At 50.7% G+C, this 20,442-nt stretch overlaps 2 protein-coding genes across 3 annotated transcripts in view; one reads left to right on the forward strand and one right to left on the reverse strand.

Moving 5' to 3' along the window:
• Nucleotides 1-4,319: 4,319 nt before the first annotated feature.
• On the forward strand, nt 4,320-16,300 carry AIFM2 (apoptosis inducing factor mitochondria associated 2). Its single transcript, XM_031956834.1, has 9 exons — nt 4,320-4,490; nt 4,797-4,912; nt 5,487-5,606; nt 6,383-6,475; nt 8,459-8,567; nt 9,299-9,451; nt 13,122-13,322; nt 13,582-13,759; nt 15,806-16,300. The coding sequence occupies exons 1-8, from the start codon at nt 4,436-4,438 to the stop codon at nt 13,734-13,736; spliced, it is 1,002 nt and encodes a 333-aa protein (XP_031812694.1). The 5' UTR covers nt 4,320-4,435; the 3' UTR covers nt 13,737-13,759; nt 15,806-16,300.
• A 271-nt stretch (nt 16,301-16,571) lies between these two features.
• LOC100917453 (core histone macro-H2A.2) overlaps nt 16,572-20,442 on the reverse strand; it is a 56,121-nt gene continuing 52,250 nt past the window's right edge. For both annotated transcript variants that reach the window (XM_031956833.1, XM_031956832.1), the window contains exons 8-9: nt 19,494-19,668; nt 16,572-17,141 (exon numbers count right to left, since the gene is read on the reverse strand). In XM_031956833.1, the coding sequence (XP_031812693.1) occupies nt 16,976-17,141; nt 19,494-19,668 (341 nt within the window). In that variant the 3' untranslated portion in view covers nt 16,572-16,975. The remainder of the gene's footprint in view (nt 17,142-19,493; nt 19,669-20,442) is intronic.

Consider the following 20,442-nt stretch of genomic DNA (forward strand, 5'->3'; position numbering starts at 1 on the left):
AATAGGGTTAGTGGACCAAGACGTATCTTTTCAGAGATCAGAACTATATCCACATTTTATAGCAGGGAAACAAGAAAATAATTCAATTCAGAAATTTATTATTTGACAAGTATTTACTATGTGCTGAGATTAAACTGGCCTCAGACACCTAACTAGCTGTGTGATGTTGGGCAAATCACTTCATCCTATTTGCCTCAGTTTTCCTCATCTGGAAAATGAATTAGAGAAAGAAATGGCAAATCATTCCAGTATCTTTGCTAAACAAACAAACAAAAAAAACAAAACCCTAATTGGGACTGTGAAGAATCGGACATGACTGAAAAATGACCGAAAGACTGTGTCTTTGGATTGGAGATTCAGAGGTGAAATGAGACCCAAGTCTTGTCCAGAAGGAAATTTTATGGTGGTGGTGATGTTGGAGAAGAGATAATATAGATAATTGGGAGAGAGGCAGAATGGTCGAATAGAGTGTTTTGGGCTTCCATTCAAGAATGGGGAGAGCACTTTTTTCTGGGGAAGAGTGAGTCTTAGTCTCCTCATCTGTAAAATGGGATATAGAGGGGCAGCTAGGTAGTGCAGTGGATAGAGCACCAGCCCTGAAGTCAGGAGGACCTGAGTTCAAATATGGTCTCAGACACTTAACACATCCTAGCTGTCCTGACCCTGGGTAAGTCACTTAATCCCAGTTGCCTCAGCAAAAACAAAAGACAATAAAAAAAAAAAAAAAACTATACTAAAATGGGATACAGATATGGCAGTGCCTCCCTCACAGGGTTGTTGCTCATTTCTGTTCTCATCTCTGTGCAGTCCAGTGCCGAGTTCTTACAATGGTGTCCTACTTTGACCACTCCTTTTTAACGTTAGAAAATGTTGCAGCCCTCTGTTCCCCTTCTTTCGTCCCCTGTGGTAGTTCCAAGAAGTTCTGCTGATTAAGAAAGCAAACTATTACAAAATGAGTCTGGTGACACTTAAATGACTGGGAAAACACCCATGAAGTTCAAAAGTAACTGTGTATAAGTCTGTCCCTCATGGGCGTCAAGGCCACCTTTTATTAGTGATATGCAGGAGCCCAGATGAAGCATTGGTTGCTTATACTGGGAGAGCCCATGATTCCCAGAATTGCAGACTGGGGGGGGGAACCCCCAAAGAGCATCCAGGCCAGTTCTTGAAGAGGAGTCTTTTACAGAATATTCCTCATGAGAGAGTTTGCTCAGGCTTGGCTTAAACACCTCCTTGAGCTGTGTTGTTGGAGCCCAAGGCCAGACTCAGTGTTCTGGGAGTGACAGTGCCTCTGTCCAGGATTTCTCAATCATAGATTTCAAAGGGGACTGGGAATTGATTTTAAAAAATATTTTGACAATTCTGTTTCAGTATAATTGATTTTCTTTGTAATCTTCTCTATTTTATTTTATGCTTTTAAAGGGAGGGAACCATGGTCTTCACAGGACTGCCAAAAGAGGTCCACAGAAAAAAAGAGTGGGGGTTAGAACGTTCTGATCCTTGGATGCTTTTATTTTACAGATGGGGAAAGTGAGGCTTAGAGCAGGTACGTCACATAGTGTCACAGTCCCATAGTCAGTGCTAAGGCTGAGATGTGAGGCTGGAGCTCTTAAGTATAAATCCGTTGATCTGCCGTAGAATGCTGCCTTTTCACTCTCTGCTGAGGGCAGAGGAGGGCATTCTCCTCCCCTTCCCCCATTAGGAGGGAACTTCTCTGAGACCAGGGGCTGTTTTCCTTTCTCTCTCTCTCTCTCTTTTTTTGGGTCTTTGCACAATGCCAGGCAGTAATAAATGTTTAATCAGGTTTTTTTTTCGTTTTTTGTTCTTAGTTTTGTTTTGTTTTGTTTTGCTATTTTATTGGCAGCAAAGCCCTAATTTGTTGACAGAGGGAAGAGAGGATGGATTGGAGGTATCAGCATTTATTAATCATATGTGTTCTAGATATAGTGCTAGGTGTTAATGGTACAATCAAGATGCATTTATTAAGCACCTAGTGTGTGCCAGGTGCTGTTAGGGATGGATATACTGAGATCAAAACCATCCCTGATTAGAGTCAACAAGGACATAGAAAAGCTGGAAGTAGGAGCCAGGTGTGTGATTGTGCCAGCTGGGTCACTGGGAGTTAATGCCTTTCTCCTTTGACCCATTGATCCTCCTGCTGGTTACACCCCAAGAGGAAATCAGATTGGAAAGAGTCATCTCCAAATATTCCTACATATTCTTTGTGAAAACAAAGGGGTCCCCACCAGGAATACCTTGTGCCGTGATCCTATTCCAGTCTCTTCATTGGACAGATAAGGAAACTGAGTGTGTTCCATTTAAAAAAAAATATATTAATATTTTTAAATTTACCTTTGATTTTCTTTGCTTGGGTAGGTTCATTTTGGGTGGGAAGATGGATGAAAATGATGATTATCAATGATTATATTCGCATATATGTATAGATGGTTATAAAAAATCCCCAGACATCAGTAAAAACTTCAGAAGTCAGGGGTCTGTTCCTGGTTGGTAGTTGGGCCCAGCCTGGCAATGAGTGGAGGGAGGGATGGGAAAGCCATTGCTCGGTGAGTTGGGAAAAGGAGCTGTTGAAAGGCTGAGTGTTGAAATAGGACAAAGGCCATTTCCAGGGGGAGGGAGGGCTGAGCCGGGACTCTGGGCTGCAGGGGACCTCAGCAGTCACCTTCTCCAGCCTGTGTCAGATCAGGGAACCTGGGGGACCCAGGGAAAGGTGGGCGCGGCCAGTTTCCCCGGCTCTGGAGGGCGGGTTCCCCTGGATTCTGGACAAGCCGGGATTGCACAAAACCGCTAGAGGGAGAGACACCCCGGCTGGAGTGGGGTCTGTGCTGACGCATGACCAGGCCCCCACTGGCAGTTCTGGGCCTTTCCCTGGGCGACCCCATCCTCAGCTGGACCCCCAGCCTTCCGTCAGCCCTCTGCTCCCGTTTTCCCGGCCACAGAGACCTCGCCCCACCTTAATGCCTCCCCTTGTCTTTGTCCCCGGCTCCTTGGGGCTGGGAGCCCGAGATCTCCTCCAGGGACCTTTTTTTGTTGTTGTTGCCTTTGTTTGTACCCAGGGCTTAGCACGTGCTTGGTACACAGCTGGTGTTTAATGAATGCTTGCTGATGGACAGCATGAGGCCTTGTTAGCACGCCGCACGCTGGGGGCTGGGTTGGGTGGGAGGTGTCCCAGCATCCCCTCCCCCGGGGTCCCCTTGGACTTTGCCCCAAACTTGTTGTGGGGGGCCCGCGGCCTGGCCTGGGCTTGGGGTACTCGGGCGGCTTGGAGAGCTGGGAGCGCCGGCGCCGCTTCCGGGAGGCTCGGGTGCGTCTGTAAGCGGGCTCTGGCTCCGGTCATGGAGAAGTGCTGGGGGGGGGGGGGTGCGCTCTCCCGGTTCGGGTGGGGGAGGCCCGGGCCGGGGCCCAGACCGAGAGCGCCTCAGGCCCTGCCTCAGAGGCGAAGGTGGGCGCCGGCTTGCGGGGCCTTCTTGCCAAGGAGCTGAGTCCGGGGCCTCGCGGGCCTCCGCCCCAGCCCCGGCCCTCCTGCCCCGGCAGCCATGCCCTTGCCCAGGCCCCGGAGGGCTCAGTGAGGGCAGGGCCGGGGCACGCTGGGAACTTCCCCAGGCCTGGGACCTCAGCTGCCCCGGAGCACCCTGGGAGCTGCCCTGGGCCTGGGGCCTTGCCCAGGCCTAGGAGGGCTCAGTGAGGGCAGGGCAGGGGCACGCTGGGAGCTGCCCCGGGCCTGGGACCTCAGCTGCTGCCCCGGGGCACCATGGGAGCTGCCCCGGGCCTGGGACCTCAGCTGCCCCGGGGCACCATGGGAGCTGCCCCGGGCCTGGGACCTCAGCTGCCCCGGGGCACCCTGGGAGCTGCCCCGGGCCTGGGACCTCAGCTGCCCCGGAGCATCCTGGGAGCTGCCCCGGGCCTGGGACCTCAGCTGCCCCGGGGCATCCTGGGAGCTGCCCCAGGGCACCCTGGAGCTGCCCCGGGCCTGGGACCTCAGCTGCCCCGGAGCATCCTGGGAGCTGCCCCGGGCCTGGGACCTCAGCTGCCCCGGGGCACCCTGGGAGCTGCCCCGGGCTGGCTCTGGGCACGTTTCATTTTCAGAGAACATATTTTACTAATAGCTTTTCATAGCCGTCACCTCCCCCTCCTTCTCCCTCCCCACCAAGAGAAGCCCCTTGTAACAAAGAGCAGAAGCACCCACCGCACCTGTTCCCCCGTGCCCGGAGGGCCAGGCACCCGCCCCACGGGCCCAGGGCGGGGCCTTCCCGCCCCCTGCTGGTCTCACCTCCCTTCTCCTCCCCGAAGTCAGGCAGAATGGGGTCCCAGCTCTGGTGGCGCGTCCGTGCACGTGGTGATCGTCGGCGGCGGCTTCGGAGGCGTGGCGGCGGCCAGCCAGCTCCAGGCCTGGGGCGTCCCCTTCACGCTGGTGGACATGAGGGACGCTTTCCATCACAACGTGGGCGCCCTGCGGGCCTCGGTAGAGAGCGGTAAAGGCCTCCCCCAGGATCGCCGCGTGTCCCAAAGCGGGGTGGGGGCGGGGCATCCTGTGGGGGGTGGGGCAGGGGTGGGGGCGGGGCATCCTGTGGAGGGTGGGGCAAGGGTGGGGGCGGGGCATCCTGTGGGGGGTGGGGCAGGGGTGGGGGCGGGGCATCCTGTGGAGGGTGGGGGCGGGGCATCCTGTGGGGGGTGGGGCAGGGGTGGGGGCGGGGCAGGGAGGGCCGGGGCCGCCTCCCTCCGGTCCCGCCCCAGTACTGGGGGCTTCCCAGTGACCCCAACTCCCCGTGACCCCCCAGGGTTCGCCAAGAAGACGTTCATCTCATTCGGAAAAACCTTCCAGCAAAACTTCCGGCAGGACCTGGTGGTGGGGCTGGACCTGGAGAATCAGAAGGTCCTGCTCCGGGAGGGCGAGGCAAGTGAGGCTCGGGGGTGGGGGGGGGGGGGCAGGGGGCGGGCTACGGCCTCGCACCCCTCCCCCCCCCAGGGCGGGCTGCGGCCTCGCACCCCTCCCCCCCAGGGCGGGCTGCGGCCTCGCACCCCTCCCCCCCAGGGCGGGCTGCGGCCTCGCACCCCTCCCCCCCAGGGCGGGCTGCGGCCTCATGTCCCCCGATGCTCCTGGGGACTCGGGCCTCCTCGCCGCTGGCGCTCCTGGGCCCGGGGCCGGCTGGAAAGGGCGCGGTGGGATCTCCCCCTCCAGGAGCTTGCAGCCTAACGCGGAGCCCATGGCGCGTTTTCCTTGCTCCCCTCCCTTCTCTTCCCTCGGGGTGAGGACGCTCCCAGAGGCGGGTGGGGAGGGGTCCGGGCTCCGAGGCCCGAGCCGAGTCTGGGCGGCCTGTTTCTCAGCCTCCTCAGCTGGGAATGGGGGCCGCGGAGCCCCGCCGCGGGCTGCTGGAGGGGACATAAGAGCTGTGCGCGCAGTAGGTGCCCTGCAGCCCCCCTCCCCCGCTCTGAGCAGATTTCCGCCGTGTTGGCCCCCCCCCCCCCAGGCCCTCTCCTACTCCCACCTCATCCTGGCCACGGGCAGCTGCGGGCCGTTCCCCGGGAAGTTCAGCCAGATCTCCAGCCTGCAGGCGGCCGTCGGGGCCTACGAAGCGATGGTGAGGCAGGTGAGTGGGGGGCCCCGGTGGGGGAGGGGCGGGGGGAGGGCTCATCAGGGGCCTGGCACTGGGAGGGGCCACCAGGCATCCTGCACCAGAACTAGCCTGGGGGGGGGGGGGCCTCGAGGTTGGCCGCCCCTCAGAGCCAGAGCAGGAGGGCCGGGTCCGCCCTCCCGAGGGTTTCCGGGGGGGGGGGCGCAGGAGAAGCTGGCCCCGGCATTCGCAGCCCCCTCCTCAGGGGGCCTCCAGCCTGACCTTGCGCTCCTCCTCTGATGGGTTTAGTTCAGTTAGACCAGTTCCCCCTTTTGTCCTTTTTCTTTCCATCTTTTTGGAGAAATCCTCAACCCAACCTGATTGGGCCCCCCCCCCTTCTCCCCCCTCCCTTCTCCCCCCCCCTTCCCCCCCTCCCTTCTCCCCCTCCCTTCTCCCCCCTCCCCTCCCCCTCCCTTCTCCCCCCCCCTTCTCCCCCCCTTCCCCCCTCCTTCCCCCCCTCCCTCCCCCCCTCCCCTTCTCCCCCCTCCCTTCCTCCCCTCCTTCCCCCCTCCCTTCCCCCCCTCCCTTCCCCCCCTCCCTTCCCCCCCCCCTTCTCCCCCCCCCTTCCCCCCCTTCTCCCCCTCCCTTCCCCCCCCCTTCCCCTCCCCCTCCCCCCAAACCCCCTTTTAACCTCCGGACCTCTGCGCCTGGCCCCGGGGCCCACCCCAAAAAACGGTAACGGCCTCGGGGGGCCGGGCGGGGCGGGAGGCGGGGGAGGCGGCCCGCTCCCCTTCCTTCCCGGCTTCGCTCAGGTGCGGAGCTCCCAGCGCGTGGCGGTGGTGGGAGGCGGCTCGGCCGGCGTGGAGATGGCCGCCGAGCTCAAGACGGACTACCCGGAGAAGCAGGTGCCCGCCGGGCCGGGAGGAGAGGCGCCCGAGGCCCAGCTCGGAGGGGAAGCGCGCTGGGCAGCGCCAGGAGGGGCCCTGGGCTGAGGGGCCCGGGGCCCGCACTGATGGAGGGGCCGGGAGGCGGCGCGTGCTCTGTGGGCTTTGGGAGGGCGGCGCTGGCTGAACCCCTGAAGCTTTCCCCTTCTGCCGGTGAGAAGGCTCTGCCTTTGTCCTTGTCTCTTTATGGCCTTGGGAAAGAGGCCCCGCTATTCCTCCGCTTCAAGCAGAGCTTCACTTTAGAAAGAACTGAAGCACAGAAGGTTCCGTCTTCCATGACTCGTGATTAAACGCTTGGCAAGCTGCATCATTTCATCACAAGGGCTTCCTTGTGTCCCGCTGTCAGGAGAGCGAGCAATCTCACTCCCCTTCAACTCTCTCTCTCTCTCTCTAATAGTCGTTTTTTATTTTCAGAAAACATGCAGAGATAGCCTTCAGCACTCCCCTCGCAAACCCAAACCCTTTCCCCCCTTCTCCCCCCTCTCCCCGGAAGACACCAGTATAAATTAAAGGCTCTTCTGTACTTCCACCCTTACTGTGCTGCTCAAGAAAAATCAGATCAAAGGAAAACAGGAGAAAAAACAACAAAAGCAACAAAAGAGAAAAACTGTTTTGTGAGCCACAATCCCACATTCGATTTGTGGGCAGGGGCCCTCTCTCCTCCGAATCTTATTAAACTGGCCCGAATCACCTCCTTGTCCTTCAACTCTCTTAAGAAAAAATAAAAGGAAAAAATGGTTTTGTTCTTGAACAAAATCGTCTCCGTTTTGGATCGAATTCAACTAGATTTAAAGCTATCCTGATTATAAAAACGAGCATTCTTTATAAGTTGCTTTTAAAAAACAAATATAAAAATCATTAGTCTAGTGTTTATCACTGTATCAAATATTAGTCTCATAATAGGAGGGTTTTTTCTTTTAATAATAAAATGAGATTTTACCTGAAATGTTTTTTTTTTTTTCTTTTTTTGCTGAAATAATTAGGGTTAAGTGACTTACCCAGGGTCACACAGCTAGGAGGTGTTACGTGTCTGTGGCCACATTTGAACTCGGGTCCTCCTGATTTCAGGGCTGGTGCTCTATCCACTGCACTTCCTAGCTGCTCCTGGTCAAACATTTTTAATAACATTTGTGTTCAGGGCTTTTTTCTTCTTTTTCTTTTTCCCATTTAAAAGATGTGAACTTAAACACCCAATAAAACAGGCCCGTTCCCCATGATAGACCTCGGAACAGAGGAAGAGACAGATCTGAATTCATGGATCTCTCTTGGGCAGAGCTTGTTTCTCTTAAATTAAGCATAGCATGTTCAATGCTGCTTGATACCGACTCATTTTGGGGGGGAGGTAGGAATCCCACCCCTAACATCCCTTCCCTTTAAAAAGAAAAGGAAAGGTACACCCTTGTGGCCGCTCCTCCATGTTTTCCCCGTCCAATGGTCTTCTGCATCTCGAGTCCGTCTGCTTTATTGTTGGTCCTCTGGTCCTTGGAGTGATGAGAGTTTTTAAAGCTTTCGGTCTCCATAATGTTGCTGTTGTGTGTGTCGTTTTCCCAGTTCCGCTCACCTCCCGCTGCATTTGGATCTTGCCAGTTTCTCCAAAATGGCCCCTTTTGCCATTTCCTAACGTGCAGTCGTATTGTCATCCATGACCTTATTGTTTGGCCCATTCTGCAAGGAATAGCCAAGCCTTTGCTTTTGTCACCTTTGTTATTGCAAAGAGAACTTGCTAAAAATGATTCTGAACACGTGGGCACTTTTCTCCCTTTGCTCTCCTTGGGGAAGAGGGTATAGGTATTACAGGGTACCAGGCACATAGTACGTGCTCAATAGATTTTTTTTGGTAGTTGTTTTTGATGGAAATGTTCTTTGGCCTCTTGAGGTTCCCCTGGGCCCTGGGGGAACCCGCGGCCCTCTTGGCTGAGAGCCCTTTGTTGTTCTCGTCCGCAGGTCACTCTTATTCATTCTAAAATCCCGCTGGCTGACCCGGAGCTCCTTCCTTGTGTTCGGCAGGAAGTGAAAGAGATTCTCCTCCAGAAGGGGGTGGAACTTCTGCTCGGTAGGTGCCCCTTCCTTCTGCTGGGCCCCCCTCCCACCTACCTTCTGCCCCCTCCGGATTCCCTTGGGGATGTTCCCCTCTCCCCAGATTTTTGCTTTGTTCCCACCAGCTTCCTTCTCTAGGGTGGGGTGGGTGAGGAAGCTTCTGGGATCCTGAGATGGTCTTTCCTGTGCCTTGAACATCACCAGGAAGGGGTAAATGGGGCCCTCCGGGAGGGCCCATGGTGAATGCCTTTCCTAAGGCTCCCCTACTTACTCAGGGCCCCATGAATGTGGCTAGTGGGCTGCCATTGCCTGCTCCCCCCAGGTGGGGATGGGGCCCCTGAAAAGGAGGATTCCTGCAGATCCAGGGCTTTCGAAAAAGGGCCTCTCCTGGTGTGAGGACTCCAGTTTGTAGATTTGTAAATCTCAGGCCGGGGCTTTTGACCAATCACGTCCCTTGGCCAAGCATCCCAAGCGTGTTGTTATCTTGGTCAAGGGATGACTGAGAGCAGCGGCCGGGCCCGGCGAGGGCTTTGGCTGCCCCGAGAGCTGGGGCCGTGTGGGCGTCCTTCACAAGGGCAGTGGGATTTAGTGCTAGTGTGGCCCTACGCAGGTCCTATAACCCCAGCCCCCTCCCCCCCGGCCTCAGTTTTCCTCATCTGTAAAATGGGAAGAAGAGGATGACGTTCGAGGTCCCACTCCTCTCTGTCCGTGGGTCCCTGGTCACGGATCTTCTGTCTCTGGCACCAGGCGAGCGCGTGACCAACCTGGAGGAGCTGCCTCTCAACGAGTACCGGGACAGCATCCACGTGCAGACGGACAAGGGGACGCAGCTGGAGGCAAACCTGGTGATTCTCTGCAATGGGATTAAGATCAACTCCTCTGCGTACAGCGGCGCCTTGGGTAAGTGCAGACCCCCCTGCGCCATCTCTGGGGAGCCTCAGCCCCTGCCCCTCAGGTGGGCAGATCACTCAGCCGCTGCGTGCCTCAGTTTCCCCACATGTAAATTGGGGACGGCGGCCACACCCAGCTGCCAGAGATCATATTTGTAAAGCGCTCGGTGACTGCTGGCTCACGTCACCGTCCTCGCCGTTGTGAGCGGCGTGGGGCACAAGTCCTGGATGCTCATCTTTCCGCTGACACTTCCCGGGGCTGCAGGCAAGGGCCTCCCCGCTCAGGGCTTCACTTTCCGGCTCTGGAGAAAGTTGGAGTGCAGCCGGGCCCCGATTAATGCAATCAGTGAAGCCACAGAATCCCCGGTTAGAGCGATGTACGTGTGCAGGTAACGCGACTTCTGTGCAGTGTGGGGGGTCGTTATTCTCATTAATTGGGACCAAGCCAGGAGTAGATCAGCGCGTCATAACTTGGGGTGTGTGACCCCTTTTGTGTGTTTTTTCTGTTTTGATGATGTAATTGATTCTTTTGTGACCCTTTGTAGTTTATTATTTTAAAAACTAGCATCGTAGGGGGTCCATTGGCTTCCCCAGCCTAGTAAAGGGCCCGTGACATGAAAAGGCCCAGGGACGTGAGCGGCGCGTTGGGTTCCATGCGTACGAGGACATTTGTTGTCCTGATTTTCATTCTCGGGCATGTGATCACTGAGAGAGCCCGCCCCGCAGTGGAAGCTGATCTGGGGAGCACGGCATCAACGCGAGCTTCCCTCGCCCAGCGCCACGGAGGGTGGGCCTTGCTGGCTTCCTGTGCCGGCCCGGCCCCTCCTGACTGATCTCCGATCTGTATCCGGTGGCCAAGGACCGGGCACCGGCAGCAGGGCCTGGCTGCGTGGCTTCGGGAGAGCCCTTCTTTGGGTCCCAGTTCCTCTTTCTCTTAAGTGAGGGTCTGATCCCATTATGACCCAGAGGTAGAACGATGGGGGCAGGTGTTCTCAACGGTCGGATTCATTTCCTCTGATAATTAAAGAGAAGTTTGGCTGAGACCCAAGTAACAGCATGGCGCCCGAGGCTCCCTGGGGATTCTAGATTTGCGTTTTTCAGTGATTTGAGGCATTTCTGGTGGCCGTCGCGGGGGCAGGGAGGCTCCGAAGGGATCCATGTGGCAGGGGGTGCTCAGAGGGGATGGTTACAACTCCCAAAGCATTCCAGATATCTTTTGGAACTGATCTAGTCTGCAGATTTTCCAGAGTTTAAAGGTACATTAGATTTAGAAATTCTTAGAAATCACCCATTCAGGGGATCTAAGACTGTATCAAGGTTCGAGGGAGCTTGGAAAGCATCCCATCCATGAACAAGAATTGCCAACAAATGATCATTCACCCCCTGCTTAAAGATCTTCAGGGATGGGGAACTCGTTACCTCCCACGTCAGCTATGCTTTTCTCCCTTTCCTCTTGGAGACCCTCTGCCTAGATAAGGAAGATCTGAGTTCAAATCTTTCTCAGACACTGACTAGCTGTGTGACCCTAGGCAACTCACTTAACTCAGTTTGCCTCAGTTTCCTTACCTGTAAAATGAACTGGAGAAGGAAATGGCAAAAAGCAGCCCAGCATCTTTGCCAAGAAAACCCCAAATGGGGTCACGAAAATTCAGATATGACTGAAATACTGAAATACTAACAATGGCAACTGCTCCCACTAGAAGGCAGGGGCCCCTCCTGGGTCTAGTCCCAATACCAACGCAGCCTTTTGGGCCCGGGGCTCACCACCTTGATGAGGTCACCCAGATCAGCCTTGAAGAGAGTAGACGTGGTGGGCATGTCTCTTGCCCTTTGGAGTGGGCGATAATGTGATTTCATCATTGTGGGGAGCTCCTGGGCAAGAACTTCTAGGGAAACTGGCGGTTTCCCTGCACTTCAACAGACATGGAGAGTTGCTTGGGGCATTGAGAGAAATGATGACGTGTCTCCCTGTTTGATAACTCATTTGCTATTAATCATCGGAGGATCACTAACCCAAGTTGGTTTCTTTTTTGTTGCATTTGTCAGGGATTATGTATGGTCTTAAAATGTATGGAAATACATTTTAATGTATGAAGACCATTTTTTTTCTGTGATGGCAAATGCTTGGTTGGCTGTTAATTTCTTTCAAATGAAGATCCACTTTTTCCTCTCCCAACTCCCTTCCCTTCCAATTGATAAATAAAAAACAAACTCCTCTTACAGACATGTAGTCAAGCAAACAATTTTTCTCATTGGCCCTTAGCCAAGTTCCACCATTAACTACTCTTGGGATCATCTGGCTTGTGGGTCACATCCCATGCTTGACTGCTCATAAGCTTCCACTGCTGTTTGCTATAAGAGTTTATAAAATAGGTTTACATATTAATTTAGAATTGTCTTTGTCTATATGATTCGCTTTGGAACTAGTTTTCAGTTCAGCTTCCTTTGGAAATGGTGATAATCTGGACCAGACTGTTCCTTTATCTATTTCCTTGTATGTGTGCATACGTGCGTGCGTGCGTGTGTGTGTGTGTGTTAAAAAGGTCAAAATGGAATTTTGATTGTACTTAATTTTTATGGTCACAGAATCATATGTATTTATTGCCAAAAGTAATCTTAGAAGCCATTTAGTCCAACCTTCTAATACATGGAATTGATTCAGAGTTTGTGCTTTGCCCAAGCTTACATTGGTATTAAGCTACGGAGGTGAGAGTTAAACTCAGGGCCTGCAACCCCAAAGTTGGTGTTCTCATATTTTCCTGTGCCAAACTGCCTCCCTTTTCATATTTATTCTTCAAAGTGGCTAACAAGTCAACGACCAGAAGACACAAATAGCAGATCTGGAAATGACCTACATGTTAGCAACAACTCATAATTTTATTTTTTCTGCTTCTTTAAGAAAGTATTGATGCTGTAGACATTAAATCCAGGGTCTCTCATGAGCCTTTAGCCTTTTTTGTTTGATTCCAAGTCTTATTTTCTGAAATTTTTCAATGCCCTCCCCAATCATCATTTTTGTTACAACATTATAGGATATTAACATATCTCAATTTAATTTGAAAAGTTTTATTGGGTTCTGGATACTTGTACAGCCTCAGATAGCATTTCTGGCTACCATGTCCCATAGTTGACTCATATTGAGGATATATGTCACTAAAGCTTTCCCCTTAAGCTTACAATCTACTGAAGGAAACGGAAGCCCACAGAGATAAAGAATTCCTTACCTAAGATCACACACGTTGCTAATTACTAAATTAGCAACGCTCGGCTTCCTTTCACTCCCTTTTACTCTGTTCCCTTTTTAAAAAGTAGCGTTAAGCTCTTCTTTTAAGGTATTGCATTTTCCAACAAGATGCCGAAAAGGAAATAGAAAAGTCAGCCAATGGAGTGGTCATTTAATACGGTTGATGATGATGATAATCTCTAATAGTAGCGGCTTACATGTTTATAGTACTTTCCTCCCAAGGGTCCCTGCCACAGAAGCAGGAAAGTGTTATTTCTTTAAGGTATTGACTTTGTCAGCCTTGAATGCCGACCCTCATCTTATCTCGGTGATTAGCTTAAAGAGTAGTTAAGATTGAGAGTGATGATCATGTTTATTTTGTTCAGACTGAAAGTGATCATGTTGATTTTGTTCAGATCGAGAGTGATTGTGGGTTTTTGTTTTTTTTTATTAACAGGTGATAAAATGGCGAGTAATGGTGCCTTGCTGGTTAACGATCACCTCCAGGTACAAGGATTTAGTAATATCTATGCCATTGGAGACTGTGCTGATGTGAAGGAGCCCAAGATGGCGTACCATGCTGGCCTCCATGCCAGTGTTGTTGTGACCAACATTGTCAACAGTATAAAACAGAAGCCTCTCAAGACTTACAAGCCAGGTAAAAATGGGCCTTTAGGCAGGCGCTTTCTCAGTTTGGTGAGACGTGACATATTTACAAAGGTGACTAAAACCAGGATTGTTTAGGGGATTTTCCACTGTTGGCAGTTTAAAAAAATAAAACAGGTTGGCATTTGCTTGAGATGGGAACCTCTTCCTGAGACAAGGGTTTGAACAAGATAATCACTTGAGGTTGCTGGGAGTCAAAGCCCACGAATGTTAAATACAACCAGTTCTTCTTCCTTTTTGGCCTTTCCTAGGGGCACTGACATTTCTGCTGTCTATGGGAAGAAATGATGGTGTGGGCCAGATCAGTGGCTTCTACGTCGGACGGCTCATGGTCAGGTTTGCCAAGAGCCGGGACCTGTTCATCTCTTCAAGCTGGAAAACGATGAGGCAGACGGCACCCTCATAGAGAGTAAGGGGAAAGAAGAAAAGGTAACAAAGCCAGTTGGTGGATTTGTTTTTAAAGGAGGATGAGCAGAAAGTGTCAGATGGACTAAGATAGAAGGAAGAAATTCTTCTCTATGCTCGCAATGCCTGGAATGTAGCAACAGGCTCACTTGATAGCCCCCAAGAGGAAGCGTTAGAAAAAGATTTCCTAAGAGGTCATTTTGGAGTTGGACAATGTCATTCACTTGCTGGGTCTCAGGTTTCAGTTGAACTGAAAATAATTCCAAGGGGAATCATGGAGCTGCCTGTGCCCAGCCAATCTCATGGGAACAGGGCATGCTGAGCCATCTGAATAGGGATGGAAAATTATAAGTGTCTCAAGTCAGGTTCTGGCTCTTCTGTCACTTGTGTGGGAAAAGAGGCAATGAGACGTAAGGGCACCTGCCCGGATGCCATTTTCAGATGGGCTACAGACCTTGTAGGTTGTCCAAGCTGACCCTTTATCTTGGAGAGGAGCAAAATGCCTCCTGGAAAGGGGGAGAGTACTTGCTGGTCGGGAAGAAGCCCAAGTGGAATTCCAAGGCAGGACTAATGACTGAATTCACTGGCTTTTTGTCACTTTGCCTTCTATTAGTGGGAAATGAAAGAGTGGGAGTAGATAGTTTGGTTTGGCGCAGCAGGTAGGTGGGTTTGGCGCATCTCCCCTCCCTTGGCAGAACTGTGCTGGTCTGGGCCTTGGTGAGGAGACATGAGGCTTATCTGTCAGGCAGACTTTGGGTAAATGGAAGTGGGGTTGTTTAGCAGCCAGACTCAAGCTGTTCCTAGTTTTCCATTAGTGCTTGACAAGTCATAAACTTATTGAAATGATGAAACTTTTCAAGTCCCCACTTTTATCTCCTTTCTTTATAATAAATAAATTTTCAGAGGGCAAAATTCCTTAGGGCCAAATTATCTGCTGGTTAATCCCTTATAACAAAGGGTGCTTTCTCCCCAGCCTCTTAATGTTCAGATAATTGGGGAAATGTAACAGTAAAAGTACACCCTTTGCTACCTCACTGTAGAAGTTAAAGTACTCAAGACTTTCACTGATCTGTAATTTTATTAAAGTGAGTATTTTTCCTCCACATTGATCCCAACCTTTCCTTATTCCTGCCTTAGAAGTTTGGTGAGCTACTTTGGTCATAAAATGCTCCCCCTGGTGGTCAACTTTTTGGTTGTCTCGATTCTCAGCCCAAGTGGGTTCTGGGACCTGTGGTTCATCAGCGGACTTCAAACTCAAAAGTATTTCCCATTTTGCAGAACTTTCCAGAGTTTGAACTCTGTTGGGGTAACTTCCTGAGACTCCATGGTCAAATCTACGTCTTAAGGAAGATTTTAATGGAGGGATACTTGAGATTAGAAAAGCTCGGGTCTGCTGATCAGCTCAATAAAGTAGTTCTTGGCATTTAAGTACTTATTTCCTCTGCTTGGAGGGTCTTTGACCATACTGGTGTGGCCAAGGGTCGGGCTGGATGAAATGAGCCAGCAGGAAAGGTTTGATTCAAACCCTGTGCTCACTTCCCCCTGGCAGTCAGCTTTGGTTTCCTGGCTGCCACAGGGACCCCGTAAACCAAGATTTCTCAGCTAATGTGAGAAGTGGAAAAAACCCTGGATTTGGAGTTGAGACTTGGATCAAACCCAGACTCCTCTCTCCCCAAATCTCACAGTCCTCGTGGACTTGGATAATTTTCCTTCAGCAGACCTACCTATTGACTTACTTGAAGGCATTATTATTGACCTGTGTTTTCAAGTGTAGTTTCTCATCTTTCACTTGTCTTTCTGACTTCTTTCTGTCAAGGCTGGGTAAAACCAGAACATGAGGCTGATATTAAATCATAATTGGCTCAAATTCAATGGAAGCTTCTTGGTTCAGGCTTCTTTTGTTACTTTTCTTTTGCTGAAGGTGGGGAGCACTGGCCTACTTAAATTAAGGCCCCAAATAGCTTCCTCTAGTCTGTAACTGCTCAGTAATTGATCTAACCACTGCACCTCCCTGTGGAGATTTGGAATCATTCCTAAGAGAGGATCTGCTCCTTGTCCCCGTATTTCCAGACTTATAACGTGACCCTTTCACTACCAGAACAGCTGAGGAGGCAGCCCACAAGACCAGAAGCCAATTCTACCCTCGAATCTGAGAGATGGAAGAACCAACCCTTTCATTTTATGGATAGGGAGAGACTGATACCCAGAAGTGAAGCAGTTTGTTCAAGCTGATTAACTGGCAAAGAACACCACCGTTCTGCTGATCCCAAATCTAGCCTCTTGGGGGGGTCCCCCTCTCCCTTTTCAGCCATACCCCACTCCATAGAAGGCATGAAAAGTAGGGTATGTAGCCTTGCTGTACCATAGACACTTGTAGTTCAAGCTGGCATCTGCTTGGGAGTGGAGTGGAGTAGGAGTCTTCAGGGCCTAATTTTGGGTCTGGGCTGGCTTTGAGATGGTAATCTGTGCACTCTTTTCTCTTTCCAGACATAAGTCAACACAATAAAATGGCTTTCCGATTTTGGGAAAAAATCTCTTGCAATAAAATAAAATTGAGTGTCATAAGAAGGACTCTGGATATCTTTTTTTTTTGCCTTTTTTTCTTTTTTCCTTAAAAAACAAACAAGCCTGAAGAGAAACATTATCAGAAGTTACAGAGATTATTAGGGGGAGAAAACATTGGAGAAAAGCACCAAGTGAAAAATGTCTTTCAGATTTGTCTCTCCGACGTGGAATGTAGACAACAGATGAAACCAAAGTCATTTGTCATGCCCTCCCCTCTTGGAAAAAGAAAGAAGAACAGAAGATTTTTTTTTTTTTTTAAGAATTTTGAAAGTTTTTTTTTTTTTTTTTTTTTTTTTTTTTGCCTGTAAAAGTCAATGCTACAAATCTAAAACGAGGTCTGTCCTTGGAAAATAAGTTCTAAAATGACAAGAAGACACACGCATAGCGATCCCGGGGAGGGTCCGGGATAATGTGGGACGGAGGATAGTGAAGGTGAATAGAAAATGGGGGCGGGCACTTTTCATGGAGGATTGGAATAAGTAACAGCACAAACTGCTCCCCCCCTCTTCATGGCGGGGAGCGCTCCTTCTCCATCACCTGGGCTGCCTCCATCTCCCACCCTCTCCCTCTTTTTTTTTTTTTCTTTTTTAAAATCAATGCCCAACTCTTATTCCAAGCCGAATCTCTTCAGATCCCTGTGGAGGGAGAAAACAAAGAGGGTCTGGCTGCGGAGGGCTACTTGATGTCCAGCTTGGCCATCTCCTGCACGTAGACACCGATGCTCTCGCTGTCAAAGAGCAGGAAGTAGACGTTCTTCAGGGACGAGGAGCTGGAGTCATCGAAATGGGCAGAGATGGCCTTGAGGGTCACCTGGGCTGCAGTCTGTTTGGGAAAGCAGTTTCTGTATAAAGAGGGAGGAGAAAGCACAATTATTAAATGCTCCTGGGCCTGTGGATGTGTGTGTGTGTGAGTGTGCGCATGAGATGTGTGTTTATAAGTGATGTATGTGTGTGAATGTGTGTATGGTGTGTATAAGTATACGTGCGAGTATTTGTATTGTGTGGTGTGTGATGTGTGTGTTTATATGAGTGTGTGTATAAGTATGTATGTGTGTGTATAATGTATATTATGTATATGAGAGAGAGAGTGTGTGTGTGTGTGTGTGATGGGGAGTAAGTGCAATCCTGTAGTCATTGGTGACTGACGCTTCACTGCTAGAAGACCGCCTCTGAGGCAGCGACATTTTGCCCACAAAAACACCCAAAGATGGAGCGTTTTGAGTCGCTGCTCTTGGAGAGCAAGGCTAAGTCATGTCGGCAGCTTTGCCCTCCGTAGGCCTCGGTTTCCTCTTGTGTAAAATGGAGACAGGTACTTTCCACTTTTCAGCACCCCTGGATCAGGTGGGAGTCCAGAGCCCCTTGGCTGCTCAGGACCCGGGGTTCCATGATCCCACAGGACAGAGAGAGGGAAATGAGAAAAGGTAACACTAATAGCTTTATACTGACCAAGTGCTCTTCTCACGCCACCCTCTAGTGAAGATTGTCCAAGTATTAGAAGAATAATAGCATCATTCTTATTTGTACTTTGCATTTGAGGAAACTAACTACCATCAAGGCAAGACTTGCTCAGCCACCAGTTGGTGCCAGGACTTACAACCAGGCCTCCTTATTTAATTCAATTTTATTTTCAGTTCTAACTTTTCTCCCTGACCCTGTTCCTTTCTCCCACCCATTGCGAAAGCAAGAAAAATCAAATGTGTAAATAAACCAAAAACCATTTCCACATGAGCCACGGCCTCTTTATTCTAAGCCTGGAATTTTCTATGGGCTGCATTGTAGAAGTTCTTTCCTTGGCCATGAAATCCAGGTCAGGTCCCTTAAGCTAATCTAAGCAGTGACGAGCCACTTACAGTGTGATAATCCTTGTGGCCTTTCACATGAAATAGGCCCCCTCTCCCTGACCGGAGTTAGATGGAGCTCCATTTCCAGAGTGCTTTGCCCCAGCCATCCTGGGGGGTGGGCAGGGGCTGATGTATTCTCTCCAGTTTATAGACGAGGAAATCAAAGCCTTGAAGGGACAGAGCTGGGACTTGCACCTGGATCTCAGCCCCTTTCTGGCTCCCTTTCTGCTCCAGCCTTTTCCTATGATTTTTTGTCAGTTGAAATGCTTCTTTCTGAGGACCTAATGAGGACACTGAGGCAGGGCTTTGAGGGGCTTTCTTTGTCCTCAGGCTTGGACCAAAGTGCCTTAAATGAACAATTTTTTCTACTCTTCAGAGCTGGGGCCTTCTCAAGAGAGAAGACTATCCATCCATCCAGTTTTTTATTTATTTATTTTTTTGCTGAGGCATTTGGGGTTAAGTGACTTGCCCAAGGTCACACAGCTAGGACGTGGTAAGTGTCTGAGCCAGATTTGAACTCAGGTCCTCTTGACATCAGGGCTGGTGCTCCATCCCTGCACCACCTAGCTGCCCCCATCCATCCATCTATCCACCTATCCATCTCTATATGTATCCATCCATTTATCCATCTATATGTATCTATTCTATCCATCCATATTTATATATCCATCCATTTATATCTATCCATCCATCCATTCCTTCCATCCATATCTATCTACATATCTGTCTACCTACCTTTTTTTTCCTTCCTTCCTTCCTTCCTTCCTTCCTTCCTTCCTTCCTTCCTTCCTTCCTTCCTTCCTTCCTTCCTTCCTTCCTTATCTCTCTCTCTCTCTCTCTCTCTCTCTCTCTCTCTCTCTCTCTCTCTCTCTCTCTCTCTCTCTCTCTCTCTCTCTCTATCTCTCTTTCTGATCCTGATGACATTTTCTCACAAATTGCTCAGGCCTTGGAAACACAAAGTAAATTACAGACCTCACTGGGGTACACAAGCTCCCTTTGGGGTTTCTGACGACAACTTCTTGGTGGCTCCATGTGTCTGTACTTTCCTCAACCTCCCTCTTTCTATCCCTAGAACCGTTACTTTTGACCAGCTTGGGCAGTTGCTGCCCGGGGCTTTGAGCCAATAGCTGCTCCGTCAGCATCAGTTGTCTGTGCCGCGTGTCTCTGCGGCTCCAGAGCTGACCCGGAGGACCTTCCGCCGTGCCGCTGGATCCTGCTCTTAATGAGGAAGTTGTGCTTTTTCGGGGACACTTAAAACATGCTAAGAATCGCCGGGCCCATCTGGCTCCTGTACTGAAGGGACCGAGGGAGGAATGAATAAGGCGGGGGGACTGTGCCGGGCCTGGGTCTCACCTGCCGCTGGGGAAGGGCGGGAAGGCCACCGACTTGAGCTTTTTGTCCTCTGCGGCCGACAAACAGTTCTTGATGGTCTCCTCCAGCTGCTCTTCGCACTTGTCCGAGCCCCACTGAGGGATGTGACAGTGGATGACGAATTTGGCTGCCAGGCCACTGGACTGGCTGACGATGGCTAATGCACACAGGGGAGTGAGGAATGGGAGCCGTTATCTCTGAGGTCTTCATCCTAAACCTTGGGGAGTTACTGAAGCCCCGGGGGGCTGGGGTGGGACCAGTCACTAGGGTGCCCTGAGACCTAAGATCCCATCTGTGCCGGTTCCCTCCCCCACCCAAACCCCCATGTGTGTAATACATTGTTTAAACTTTTCTGCACTTGCTTCCCGCCCAGCAGCAGAAGGGAAGCTCCCTGAGGGCAGGCACCTTCAAACAGTGAAGGCCCCGCTGATCAATGCCAGATAAGGTTATTAGTGTGCACTAGTGAAATAAATCACTTCTCTCTTTTTCTGTATTTTAAACGTTACCATTTTAATAATTTTAAAACAACACATGAATATTATAAAATGTTATAGTTGGGACAGCTGGGTGGCGCAGTGGGTAGAGCACCAGCCCTGAAGCCAGGAGGACCTGAGTTCAAATCTGACCTCAGACACTTAACACTTCCTAGCTGTGTGACCCTGGGCAAGTCACTTAACCCCAATTGCCTCAGGGGGAAAAGTTATAGTTATGCTTTTTGTGTAACCTCAGTTTATCCTCTTTCAACTTAAATTCAGTTTAACAATTTAAGAGAGATTTTATCAAGGCTCTGAGCTAAGTACTAGAGGTGCAAAGACAAAAATGAAGTTGCCCTTACTCTCAGGGAGGGATCTCAAAGTTTTTCTTAAAAGTTGCAAAGCAGGTACAGTGCAGGGCCTGGAATCAGGAGAATCTGAGTTTAAGTCCAGTCCCA

This window comes from Sarcophilus harrisii, chromosome 2 (assembly GCF_902635505.1).
Source record: "Sarcophilus harrisii chromosome 2, mSarHar1.11, whole genome shotgun sequence".
NCBI classification, from domain to species: domain Eukaryota; kingdom Metazoa; phylum Chordata; class Mammalia; order Dasyuromorphia; family Dasyuridae; genus Sarcophilus; species Sarcophilus harrisii.